We start from the raw sequence: 13,014 nt of genomic DNA on the forward strand, positions 1-13,014 counted from the left end.
ATTAGATGATGAAATACATGGCTTCTCAATTGCATAGTAGATAGTTCCTTGGCTATCAATTTCCTAACATACTTTCCATCTTCTTATGAGCACTTTGTTGACACCCTGATGTATGGAAAGGAAACCTTGACCATGGTCGAGTTGTTAGCAGCTCTGAATTTAGAAGAATTAAAGATGAAATTCGATAAATGATGATTGTGGAGAAAGGTTATTTGATAGAGGTAGGTCGGATCAAAGGGGCCAAGTCCAAGATTCAATCAAGATCAAAGTCCAAGTTTAAGATAAGGTGTTTTTTGTGGAATTTTGAGAAGCACTTGAAGAGAGATTGTCATGATCTTAAGAAGAAGGGTGAAATTAGTACTTCAAAAGGGCAAAATAGTCATAATGTAAGAGATCAGTCTCATGATTAATCAGATGGCTATAACAGTGTTGGTGTGTACTGTGTAGACAGTCATAATGGAATGATCAATGGGTAATAGATTTAGGGTGTTCATTCCAGGAGACACCTTTTAAAGGATTTGTTAAAGAAACAAAGCAAGAAGATCTTGCAACTATTAAGTTAGTAGATGACATTCTTTGTCAAGATCTATGATCAAGAAGTGTCACTCTAACGATAAAGAATAGGATGGTGTTTAATCTCAAAGATTTAAGGTATATTCCTAACTTAAAAATAAGAAGTATGTCACTTGGTAGCTTAGAAATTAAGGTATCATGTGAATTTGAAAGATAGATAGGCTAGAGTTATTAAGAGATCTATATGTTAGTTATGTTTGGTACTAGGAAAGATAATAACATTTACTTGTCAGATGGTGTTGTTAAATTGCCTAGTTTAGTGAATAATTTGCAAGAAGACACTTAGAGTGCAACTTTTTTTGTAGCACAATAGGCTACATAACGTTAGTGTTTAGGGTCTTAGTGAGTTAAACAAACAATAAGTCCTATATAAACTAACATTAGTATGTGTGAGAGTTGTCCTTGGTAAGCATTAGAGGGTGTTTAGTTGGGGTAAACATCCCATGAGGGGTATTTTAAACTATGTCTATTATGATATTTGGGGCCTGTAAAACATGATTCTCTTAGTGGTTCTAGATGCTTCTTATCCATCATAGATGATTACTCTAGGAAGGTATGGGTGTACATAATAAAGAACATGAGTGATGCATTTGAATAGTTCAAATAATGGAAGATATTGGTGGAGAATAAATCTAACAAGAAGCTTATAAAGAAACTAAGAACTCATAATGGGTTAGAGTTTTGTAGTTAAGAGCTTTAAAAAAGATGACTCCTATAGAAGCTTGGTTAGGGGAAAAACAGGATTACAATGGCCTGAGGGTGTTTGGATCATTGGCTTATGCACATGATAACCAGGGGAAGTTGGAACCCAGGGCAATGAAGTGTGTGTTTCTTGGTTACCCGGAGGGTGTTAAAAGGCATAGACTGTGGAGTTTGGAAGGCAAGGGTAAAAGGTTATTGTCAATAGATATGTGAAGTTCAATGAGGGGTAATGTATAAAAATGTGATGAGTGGTGCATAATCATCTATTAGTGGTTCAGTAAGTGGTGATGGTGTCCAGATTGATGGAGCCTACTATTGTTGAAACTTTTACAAAACAAGACATTGGTATTTATGTCAATAATGAAAGGAGACCCAATATTGCGAGAGATTAGAAAAGGAGAACAATTGTGCAACCAATAAGTTTTAGACAAGGTGATGATATCTCTGCATTTGCATTTATGGTTGCAGGGTATGAAAACTTGTTTGACCACTTACATATGAAGAAGCATTTAATACACTTGATAAAGTTAAGTAGATTAAAGAAATGAATGAAGAAATGGGTTCATTGTATAAGAGTGAGACTTGGGAACTTGTTGAGAAGCTTGATAACAATAAGTTGGTATCTTGTAAGTGGATCTTTAAAGCGAGGTCAGTTGCAAAAGGCCAGTGTTGACTATAATGAGATCTTCAGACCTATAGTCAATCATTCCTCTACAAGGGTTATCTGTCATAGCTACCTCACTTGATTTAGAGTTGGACCAGTTAGATGTGAAGACAATATTTTTACATGGTAATTTGGAAGAAATGATATACATGAAACAACCAAAAGGTTTTGAGGTTGAATGAAGTGAATATAAAGTCTGCTTGTTGAAGAAATCTTTGTATAGCCTGAAGTAATCAACAAGGCAATGATACACGAGATTTGATGATTACATTATAAGCAATGAGTTCAAGAGAAACCCTTATGACTGCTGTGTTTATTATATAGAAAATAACAGTGTATATTTGTCTATTTGCACATGTATGTTGATAATACGCTCGTAGTCTGTCAAGATATAAGTGAAATTAAAGCTATAAAGCAGATATTAAGGATGGAATTTGATATGAAGGAGTTGGGAGAAGCTAAGAAGATTTTGGGAATAGAAATCTTGAGAGATAGAGGCCTAAAACAACTAAAATTGACTCAAAGTTCATGTTTATAAAATTATGACAAGCTATGGGTTGTCATATGATAAAACAAAGTCTATGACTGCCCTTATGGCTACTCATTCCAAACTTTCTATTGATAATTTTCCTAAGAGTGATGATGATAAGGCTTATATGGAGAAAGTACCTTATGGTAATGAAGTTGGCAGCCTAATGTATTTCATGGTTTGTATACTGTTAGTATGGTGAGCATGTATTTTGTCAAATCCTGGTAAAGAACATTAGAATGTAGTTAGATGGATACTTAGATACCTGAAAGGTACTGAGTCTTATGGTCTAGTGTTTGGACACAAATCTGATACCATGGGCAATTTGGTCATTGGCCATGTGGACTCAGATTATGCAGAAGACTTGGTAGGGGCATGTTTATATTGGGTATACATTCAAGTGTTGGGTAATTTAGTAAGTTGGAAAGCTGAGTTGCAAAAGGTTGTGGCTTTATCCACAATTGAGGTTGACTACATAGATCTAACAAAAGATGTTAGGATTATGGCTTAAAGGCTTTGTTCAAGTCTAGGGGTACAACTTGATGATGCAATGGTGTATTGTGATGATCAAGGGGTTGTGCAACTCTCTAAGAGCAATATGTTTCATGAGAGAACCAAATATATTAAAATAAAATTGCATTTTACTAGAGATGTAGTTAATTCAAAGGAGATCAAGTAGCATGTAAAATCGGAGGAAAGTCCCGCTGATATGTTAAACAAAGGTGCTTTCATGTTCTAAATTCAACTTTTGTGTTGATGTTTTGGGAATTGTTTGAAGACGATTAACAATTTAGGTGGAGATTGTCATAGGAAAAGCTTATAATTGTCAGTTTTGAAAATACATGGGTAGTCATGACAACAAGCAATAGTTACATATCTAGGCTTGTTTTAAACGAGTTTCAAAGAGCAAGGGGTAAAGTGAAAATCATAGCAAATTAGTTAACGACTATTAAGAGAACATCGGGGAATTAAGGTTTATATATATAACTTTAATCAAATTAGTTCGTGTTTTTCCATTTCTTAGGTAATAATCAATGATCTAAAATCGATTACTAGTGATTCTAGATATCCAATTCCATTCAGTTAGTTGGTTCTTTCGTAACAGTTATAACTATTAATTAGTTGTTAAATTGACCCACTAGCTTTTATTTGATCGGGTTTGATACCGATTATAGCATTACAACGGTACAACCCCGAATGCCAAAAAAAATGCAAAATGGTTCTTGAAGCAAACTAGCTTCGACTTTTTTTATTAACGACTATAAAATAAACGACTCACATAGCGCAACTATATTTTAAGGTATTGCTAAACGTATCCCCCTCCATACCATATTTACTTAATATACCTCCTGAACTTGTCAAATCAATTACCACTAGCCCTTAACATGATTTATACACATACTAGACCCTAAATTATTATTTTTCACTTAATAGTCTCCACTAAATATATCAAATTAAAAACTATTAAGCTATTATTAATTTATTTTTGTTAGTATTATTATTCTAAATATTTATGATTTTTTCTATTTTAATAGCATTGTTTATAAATATAATAATACATCGACACTGTATTATTATTATTATGATCAAGGACAATAAACACAAAAAAAAACATAAAAATAAAATAAAAACTTTATATTTTTTATTTAATATATTAAAGGGAGACCATAAAATGCGAAAGATGTTACAGGAGAGTGATATGTTAAATAAATTTGTTAAAATAATTGAAAGTTCAAGGAAAATGGTATGTAAAGTCAAACTTCTAACTAAACTCAGCTAGTACTTAGGAGACTTTTAATACACTTAAAACACTCATGAACTTCATTTGAATTCTCCTAATATTTTTCAAACTCTTTTCTTTTTCTATCAGAATTATGGAAAAAGAAGAGCTGCAATAACATTTAAATGTCTTTTATTTTTGTCTTCTATGAGACTCGGGTTCACTTCAGACTATTAGATCTTTGTATACCTAAAATACCTTTTGTCGTCTTCCAATATTAAATCACACGCAAGTAAACTCATGACTATTTTGATGAAATGGACGTGACATGACTACATGCTATAACACACCTTGAAAAATGCTCATTTGCGTGCCTTCTCTTAACTTTTGTTCAGTGGTATGAAGAAATGATGGTACATTGTAAAATTAACGTTCACTAGTTAAATTGATAGGTGTGATATGATGGTAATACTTGTCTATTTTCTTAGACGATGAATACTAAAATGACAAACAAAATATGGCTTAATATTTGGCTATTAACATGAACTATGTTTGTTTGTTTTTTTCCATCAGGTCGATTTTTGACGATTGTGCAAATCTCATTCATCAAGAAACGAGTATGGAAGTACTTATAGGTTTTGCTGGTAATCTTCTGGCTAAACTTGGAGAACAAGTTATTGCTAAAACTTACCGTCATGTGGGATATGTGTTGTACTATAGTAACTACATTAAAAGTTTAGAGGAACAAATGAAAAAGTTAGAGACCAAATCAAAACAAGTCAAGATGGGAGTTGAAGAAGCCATTAGAAATGGAGAAATTATTGCGCCACAGGTGAAAGAGTGGTTTGCAAATGTGGAGATAGTTACCGAAGATTCTATGGAATTTCTAGATAAAGCTAGAGAAAACAAGGGTATCTTAAAAGGTTGGTTTCCAAATATTAAAAAATGTTACGTGTTAAGCAAGAAGGCTAGGAAGAAGACTAAGAAGATTGACGAGTTAACAAATGAAAATCTTACTAGGATAGCCTTCCCAGCACCTCCACCAGCAGTAGGAGACAGACCTGTAACAAATTTTAGAAACTTTGAATCTAGAATTCCTACCATAAATCAGTTAATGAAGTGGTTAAAAGATGACAGTAGAAATATCATAAGCTTATGTGGTATGGGAGGATCAGGAAAGACAACAATGGTGGAGGAAGTTGCCAGGCGTGTAAGAGGGGAGAAATTGTTTGATGAGATCATATTTGCAGTGGTGTCCAAAGAACATGATCTGAAGACGGTTCAAGAAGGCCTGGCTAAATGGTTGGGATTAAGGTTCAAAAGTCCAGATTTTGATGGACGGGCCGATGAATTGTGGAAACGACTTCTCCAAAGCAAGAAAGGAAATCTTGTGATACTTGATGACGTATGGAAACATATTGATTTGAAGAGAATTGGAATTCCTTTTGGAAAAGAATACAATAGCAAAGTGCTTTTGACTTCACGAAGCGAAGATGCATGCAGATCAATTGGCTGCAATGACATTTTAAGACTTGACATATTAACACATTCAGAAGCTTGGAGTCTTCTGGGAGAGATGGTCGGTGAATCGATACATGATCCAGAATTGCAAGAAACTGCATCCGAAATTGCACAAAGGTGTGGAGGTTTACCCATTGCTGTAGTGTGCCTTGGTAGGGCACTGAAGGACAAAAAACAAGAAGTGTGGAATGATACGCTTAAAAAACTACAGAGATCTACTGTACCCGAAAATATGGAAGGCGTGAAGGAAGACGTTTATAAGTCTCTACAAGTAAGTTATGATCTGTTAGAGGATGAGGAAGCCCAGAAAATATTTATTTTGTGCTGCTTGTACCCAGAATATGCAAATGTCCAACTAGAAGCATTGGTACGTTGTGGAATTGGGTTGGATTTCTTTAAAGGAGTCTACTATTTAATAGGAGCAAGAGACAGGGTACATGCACTCACTGATAAACTTAAAAGTCGCTTTTTGTTGTTATCTGGTGACAGAAAATCCACAGTGAAGATACACAATGTTGTACGTGCGGTAGGAATATCAGTCGCGTCTACATCAAAGTTAAACATGGAACAATTTAGTGCAATGGTGATCCATGAGGATAGATGGCCTAGAGGTATAACCTATAAAGATTACCATGCTGTTTCAGTTGTATCGAATGAATTATCTGAGATACCTTCACACAGATTGAATTTCCAAAGACTTGAACTTCTACAACTCGCGTGCCCAAATCTCTCTTTAGACAAACTAAACAGCATGTTTGAGGGAATGAGAAAGTTAAGAGTTGTTGAATTGTGGAACATGTCTATATTATCATTATCATCATTATTAATTTATCTGCCTAGAGACATTTTCGCATTGTGTATGGACTGCAAAATGGAAAATATTGGAGATATCAGGGCAGAGGAGTTCATGAATCTTGAAATACTAAGTTTAGGAAATTGCGACATCAAAGAGGTGCCCATGAGGATGGGAAACTTTACAAATTTGAAGCTGCTAGACTTGAGTCGTTGCCACTCGCTTGAAAGGATCGCTCCTGGAGTCATCGCAAGCTTGTCTCAACTAGAAGAACTAGACACAGGATCAAAGTGGTGGGGAGAAGAGGAAGGTGATGTGAGCCTCTCCGAATTAGAGTCCTTGACTAACTTAATATATTTAGGGATTCGCATTACATCATCAAATATCCTTCCTAAAAACTCTATCTTTGCAAAATTACAAAGGTATGTGATTTCTGTAGGAGTTCATAACGAAAAAACGCGCTCCTTCAATAACAAGATGCTTTTGCTGAAGCATGAGAGTACAGAAACACATTTAGCTGCTGGCATTGACAAATTGTTAAAGAAGAATACCGAAAAGGTATTCTTGTCCGGGGATGGCATGAAAATTGCTCTAAAGGAGCTAGTTCCAGGTGGTTTTCAGCAAGTGAAGAACTTAACTGTTGAATGTTGTAATAGTGAAGGGATAGAATATCTTTCTGATTACAGCTACTCGTCGAATGGTCCTGGTGTCTTCAGTAATTTAGAAAAGTTGCGCATGGAAAAAATGTGGCTTTTAAAGGGTATATTACGTCACAACGGCCAAGCACTTCCAACTAAATCATTTTCCCGGTTACGCAAGATCCATCTATCTGTTTTACCTGAAATTACTCATCTGTTTACACAGTCTGTTGCAAAGAATTTGGTACTACTTGAAAGCCTGCATATAGAATACTGCACAAATATGCAACAAGTCATTTTCAATCCATGGCCTACGAAACTTGAAAGTACCACTGAAAATAAGATTCCGTTCCCAAAGTTAACCGAATTAATTCTCAATGATGTTGTAAGCCTCATTTGCTTTTCCCAAGGGGCCAACCTGCAAGTCGAGTTTCCTCAACTGAAAGTGTTAAAGCTTGAATATTTACAGAATTTCTCTACCTTTTGTCCTGAAGAGATCAACATGATTTCTAAGACTAACTATAGAGGTGCAAAGTTTCAATCTCTAGTCGACCACAAGGTTTATCTCTACCCATATCTTCATTATTAAATTGCCCAAATTTTAACATCTTTGTTTTATTATATTGGATTGTCTTGATAGAAGATATTATGTTTTCACTTTGTAGTTCTTTAACAGGAAAAGGTTTTTCTAGTTGTCTTACTATAGCATGCAAAATCTTATCCTGGCCTTTAACTTATAGTAGAAGTAAAATAGGTTGTCATTTTCATTACTGAAGTGTCAATTCTTAAAGAATATTCCAGCTATGTACATGACTTATGTACTCTTGAATTTAAGTTGTGCTATATGTCTTCTATGACCCATACAGGATTCCAGTATTCTTCTTGCACCTCCTCCAATTTGCTTCGTTTTATGATTTTATTTTTAAGGTTTATGATCAATGTCATTAGAGATTCTGGATAACCTTGAGTTGGTCTTTGAGTCTCAATAAAGAGTTCAAAGAAAATTTCTAACATTATATGGGTGCTTACTTGCATTTATTGTCCAATGGATTTTGCTAAAGTTAAAATGTTTCCTGGAGAGTTATAATATGTATGTGAGCTTTATAAAGTTCATCGGTTATGTTGTTTCTGGAAAGATAATGTAAAGCTCTTCATTACCTATAGTTGCATATGCCATTTCCAGGTGTAACCTTTTGCTTTTATATAAGATCTCATAATTAACTATCACTCCACATATTTGCTAAATTGCTTTAAAGATATGCTTGACACACTATCTAAAATATTGTAGGTAGAATTTTCAAGCTTGGCTGAACTGACAATCACGAACGTCGTCAATATTAAGGAAGTTTGGTGTGGTCACCTTCCAAATCTAGTACATCTACAAGGACTCTATATTCAGTTTTGTCATATGATGGAAGAAGTTATTTCAATCCAAAGACCCTCTATAACCACAACAGAAGAAAGGATTGTGTTCCTCAAACTGAAAGAAGTCATCCTATTTGGTTTGAACAGGCTCACTTATTTTTGCAGAGGGATAGATCATGTTGAGTTCCCTCAATTGAGAGTTTTACGACTACGTTGGCTAACACATTTCAGAACATTATGTCAAGAAGATACCACTGGCCGCCCATCTTCGGTCTTTGATGACAAGGTATAATTGTTCATGGATTTGTTATTTGATCATTTTCTGTCCTTCATTAGGTCATGAACCAGTTGTCAAAGAAACTAGTTGTAAACTGCTTGGAAACAAGGAAAAACTATTACTTTATATAACAAACAAACATACCTAAAAAGATCACACTAATAGTAAATCTGACTTTGGTGTGGTAAGAAAACGAAGAGTCCTAAGATCGATTACGCTATAAACAATTACTTAGTTGTATCAACTCTTATTATTCGGAGCGATTAATAAAAGTGTTATGACATGTCTAGTTACACAAATCTCGAGTTTGGTTTTAGGTATTCTGTTACATCGATAACCAATTGAAACCTTCAAGCATTTTCTGGTATTCACTAAAAACATATATTTCAACTATAATTAAGCTTCAACAACACAGATCTAGTGAACTAGTTAGTCAAATTCTGTAACATCTATATATAGTATAAAAAGTGATATTCATTTAGTATATATCTGCTTTAATATATAGGTCACATTTCCTAGTCTGGAGACACTTGAAGTTTCTGAACTCGATAGCGTTGAAGAGTTATGGTCCAGCCAACTTGCACCTAGCCAGTTTGCTAAACTAAAATCTCTTAGAGTTGATAAATGTCACAAACTGGTGAACATATTTCCGTCTGATTTGCAAACATCATTTCCAAGTCTGGAAAAGTTAGAAGTTGAGAAGTGCGATTCACTTGAACATGTGTGGGGTTCCAAAGGAGTGCAAATCAGAAACCTGAAAAGTGTGAATATATATGATTGTCCAAAGTTGAACAATATGTGCTCTTTCCACACATTTAAAGGTCTTTCAAGTCTACAGATACTGGATATATGCAGATGCAAGATGATGGTAGCAGTAGTTGCGGATGACCAGACACATGGAAAAATAAATGAAGTTGTATCCCTCATCCAATTGGAAGAAGTGAAGCTTGCATATTTGCCAAATCTTAATTACTTCTCCCACACGAAATGTGACATGGAGCTACCAGAACTAACCAAAGTGATTATCAAGAGTTGCCCAGATATGTACACTTTCTCTGTAAGTTCGGTCATCACACCGAACCTTAAGTTTGCAGTGGTTGATGATATAGGGAGTTGGATGGGTGACCTCAACCGCACCATGCGCAACCGGTTTTCTAACTTGGAATAACAGGTATGTTTTCATTATCTTCCAACAAAACAGTTAGTAACATATATGTGAATAGAATAAACATACAAACAAGCGTACCCAGTAGTATCCCAGTATGGTCTAGGGCGGGTACTTAATTACTCCTTACCAGTTGCACACTCCTAAGACTACATCTTGTGGATTAGCTATCCAAAGGGTTCACTTTGGTTGATGCATCTTATTTTACAACCAATGAGACTCTTAAGGGAAAATTGGCCACATCAATGAAGAAACCGTAGATAGCTATTACATGCCTAATGGCCTTAATCATTTTTTCTGCTCCTCGTTTTTCATTTGTTACAGGATTCCAGAAGGTAATATTCCCGATCATAAAATTATAAATTCGGATAGAGAAGAATGAGGATCGACCAATTTCAAGGAACTTGAACCAACTCTATACTTAAAATGAACACTTGGATACTTCAAAAAGATTGTTCATGGATTGTAATAAGAATTTATTTGCATGAATTTTTATTTTAAATACTGATTTATTGGTGTCTATTCATATGAAAATAAATTACTACCCTTGTAAAAACTATGAAAAAGCTTTCTTTTTATTGATTTGAAAACTTCAAATACATGAATCAAATATCAATCACAATGATTTGTAGAGCAAAACCCTTACATTTTAAAGATTGTTGCAGATATTTAGATCCACAACTATAAGCAAGAAGAGATTGTAGACAACTCTAGCCAATTTGTTAAGAGATGGTCACACCGAACAAATAGCGATTGCTAGATTGTAATTACAAGAAAACCCTATCACCCTAGCAGCCCATGAGAGACTTTAACAAAAACAAAAAAAACAGTTATAGCGTAAACTTAAAAAAAACAGCATTTTAAATTTAAATGAGAATGAACTGACTTGCTAAAACTGAAATCTTCTTCCATTTCAATTCCCAAATAAATCTAACATATGTTGGGTCAATTGTTGTTTGGCCCAAGTGTAAGGCCCAACCCAATAATTAGGTTTTAATATATCTGGTAATGTCTTGGCTAACAAGTTAGGGTTAGTCTATATAAACCGAGTTATGGTTAGACATTAGATGTGGTGAGTTTGGTGTAACCGAGTTAGGGTTCATCAAGAGTCAAACCGAGTTAGGGTTTGAGGTATTGTAATCAGTTTTTTGAGTGAGATTTTCTTATTAATATAAACGAGAGTTATTCGTTTAATATTCGTGTGTTGATTATCGATACGGGACTTGAATTGGTATCAGAGCCAAGTTCAAGAAATCGATAATCGGTAGGCGGAGAACGGTAGCTTGAGGAGAAGCTATCAGTCGACACATATCGGAACCGAGTTGGGTTTCCGAATCGGTGTCTACGGGCGACTGCAGGTCAGGGGACTTGTAGGCTGTGACGGTGTCTTACCTATCACGTGGCCACTATAGGAACAAGAAGGCATCCGTCGATTGGGTTTTGTTGCAAGAAATCAGATTTGAGTGTGTCCAATTCTGATTTTTGTTGTTGGCGTAAAAGAGACAAGACAAAAGTGAAAGAAAAAATCAATATAGGATTTGGATCTTTTGCACAGATTAAGAAAAAGGAAGAATCTAATTTGAACAAAATTGATGATTTTGATCCAAGTTTATTTATGATAAAAGGTGACCAGAAAGCGATTTTTCTGAATGAAGATGGTGTGATTCCAAAGCGTTTCGAAACCGAGCCAATGGAGAAAAATGTTTGGTATCTCGACAACGGAGCATCAAATCACATGACGGTAATAAAGCGTATTTTTATGAGTTGAATGAATGTGTTACGGGAAAGGTGAAGTTCGGAGATGAATCTTGTATTGATATTTGGGGGTCGGTATTAATTGAAGGAAAAACGGGGGAGCAACGTTTGTTGACTGATGTCTACTACATCCCGAGCTTACAGTGCAATATCATAAGTCTTGGTCAAGCAACGGAAGGTGGATGCGAGATTAACATGAAGCATAATTTGCTAACCATTAAAGATGATACAGGTAAGCTTTTGATGAAGGTGACAAGGACCAAGAATCGATTGTACAAGATCAGTCTCAAGATAACAAGTCCCGGTAAACGAGCTATCATTGGAATGAAGAATTTTGCAGGTAGGGATCTTCAAAGAATTGGACTGAAAGAAGACAAGCCGGTTACGAGTCAGATTCCAATAAAAGATCCAAGTTCCAAAATTCAAAGTCCAAAGAAGAGTGTTCAAGAAACTAGCGTGTGGTCAAGAAAGTGATTCAAGCCCAAGGGAAGGCGTCTAATGATCAAACGAAGCAAGTGTGTCTTCTAGCCAAGTGGAGCCGAAAGGACATTGCAAGAGATCATGAAAAGCCTCGGGAGAATCAAGAAAATATTGACAAGCGTGAAGTTGAAGACCTGCCAATTTCGAGTAGGAAATTAGGGGGTGAGTCGGGTGACTCGGGTACAACAATTGCGAGGGTGATTGTTGGGTCAATTGTTGTTTGGCCCAAGTGTAAGGCCCAACCCAATAATTAGGTTTTAATTTATCTGGTAATGTCTTGGCTAATAAGTTAGGGTTAGTGTATATAAACCGAGTTATGGTTAGACATTAGATGTGGTGAGTTTGGTGTAACCGAGTTAGGGTTCATCAAGAGTCAAACCGAGTTAGGGTTTGAGGTATTGTAATCAGTTTTTTGAGTGAGATTTTTTTATTAATATAAACGAGAGTTATTCGTTTAATATTCATGTGTTGATTATCGATACGGGACTTGAACATACGCATAACCTTTTACACAAAAAAGTTGTGTTGTGTTATATTCAACCCTTAATTCTTAAAAGCGTTAGCAAGTATTTTCCTTCTCTCTTTCAAAGTACAAAGGTATATCAAAAGGTTTTGTAATGTCATGAAAGACACGATTAACAACTATTTGAGAAGCTGCAATGTTATCAAGAAATGTTTTAACCGGAAGTGATGGGTTAGCCATATTCATATTTGGAAACTCAACCACACCCAATGGTCGATCAAGAAACAATGTTTTGGTTCTTGCTTTTTCTAAGAAACAAGTCGACTGAATAAAGCAGACAAATAAGCAAGGAAACAAACAAACTAGCTG

General features: G+C 35.2%; 1 protein-coding gene across 1 annotated transcript; it reads left to right on the forward strand.

Moving 5' to 3' along the window:
- Positions 1–4,640: 4,640 nt before the first annotated feature.
- LOC143623469 (putative disease resistance protein At4g27220) lies at positions 4,641–10,483 on the forward strand. The gene is made up of 3 exons (XM_077094370.1): positions 4,641–7,699; positions 8,429–8,791; positions 9,288–10,483. The coding sequence occupies exons 1-3, from the start codon at positions 4,730–4,732 to the stop codon at positions 9,948–9,950; spliced, it is 3,996 nt and encodes a 1,331-aa protein (XP_076950485.1). The 5' UTR covers positions 4,641–4,729; the 3' UTR covers positions 9,951–10,483.
- Positions 10,484–13,014: the final 2,531 nt, after the last annotated feature.

This window comes from Bidens hawaiensis, unplaced genomic scaffold (genome assembly GCF_021521415.1).
Source record: "Bidens hawaiensis isolate Kalapana, Puna unplaced genomic scaffold, B.hawaiensis_p1.1 tig00003469_1, whole genome shotgun sequence".
NCBI lineage: Eukaryota > Viridiplantae > Streptophyta > Magnoliopsida > Asterales > Asteraceae > Bidens > Bidens hawaiensis.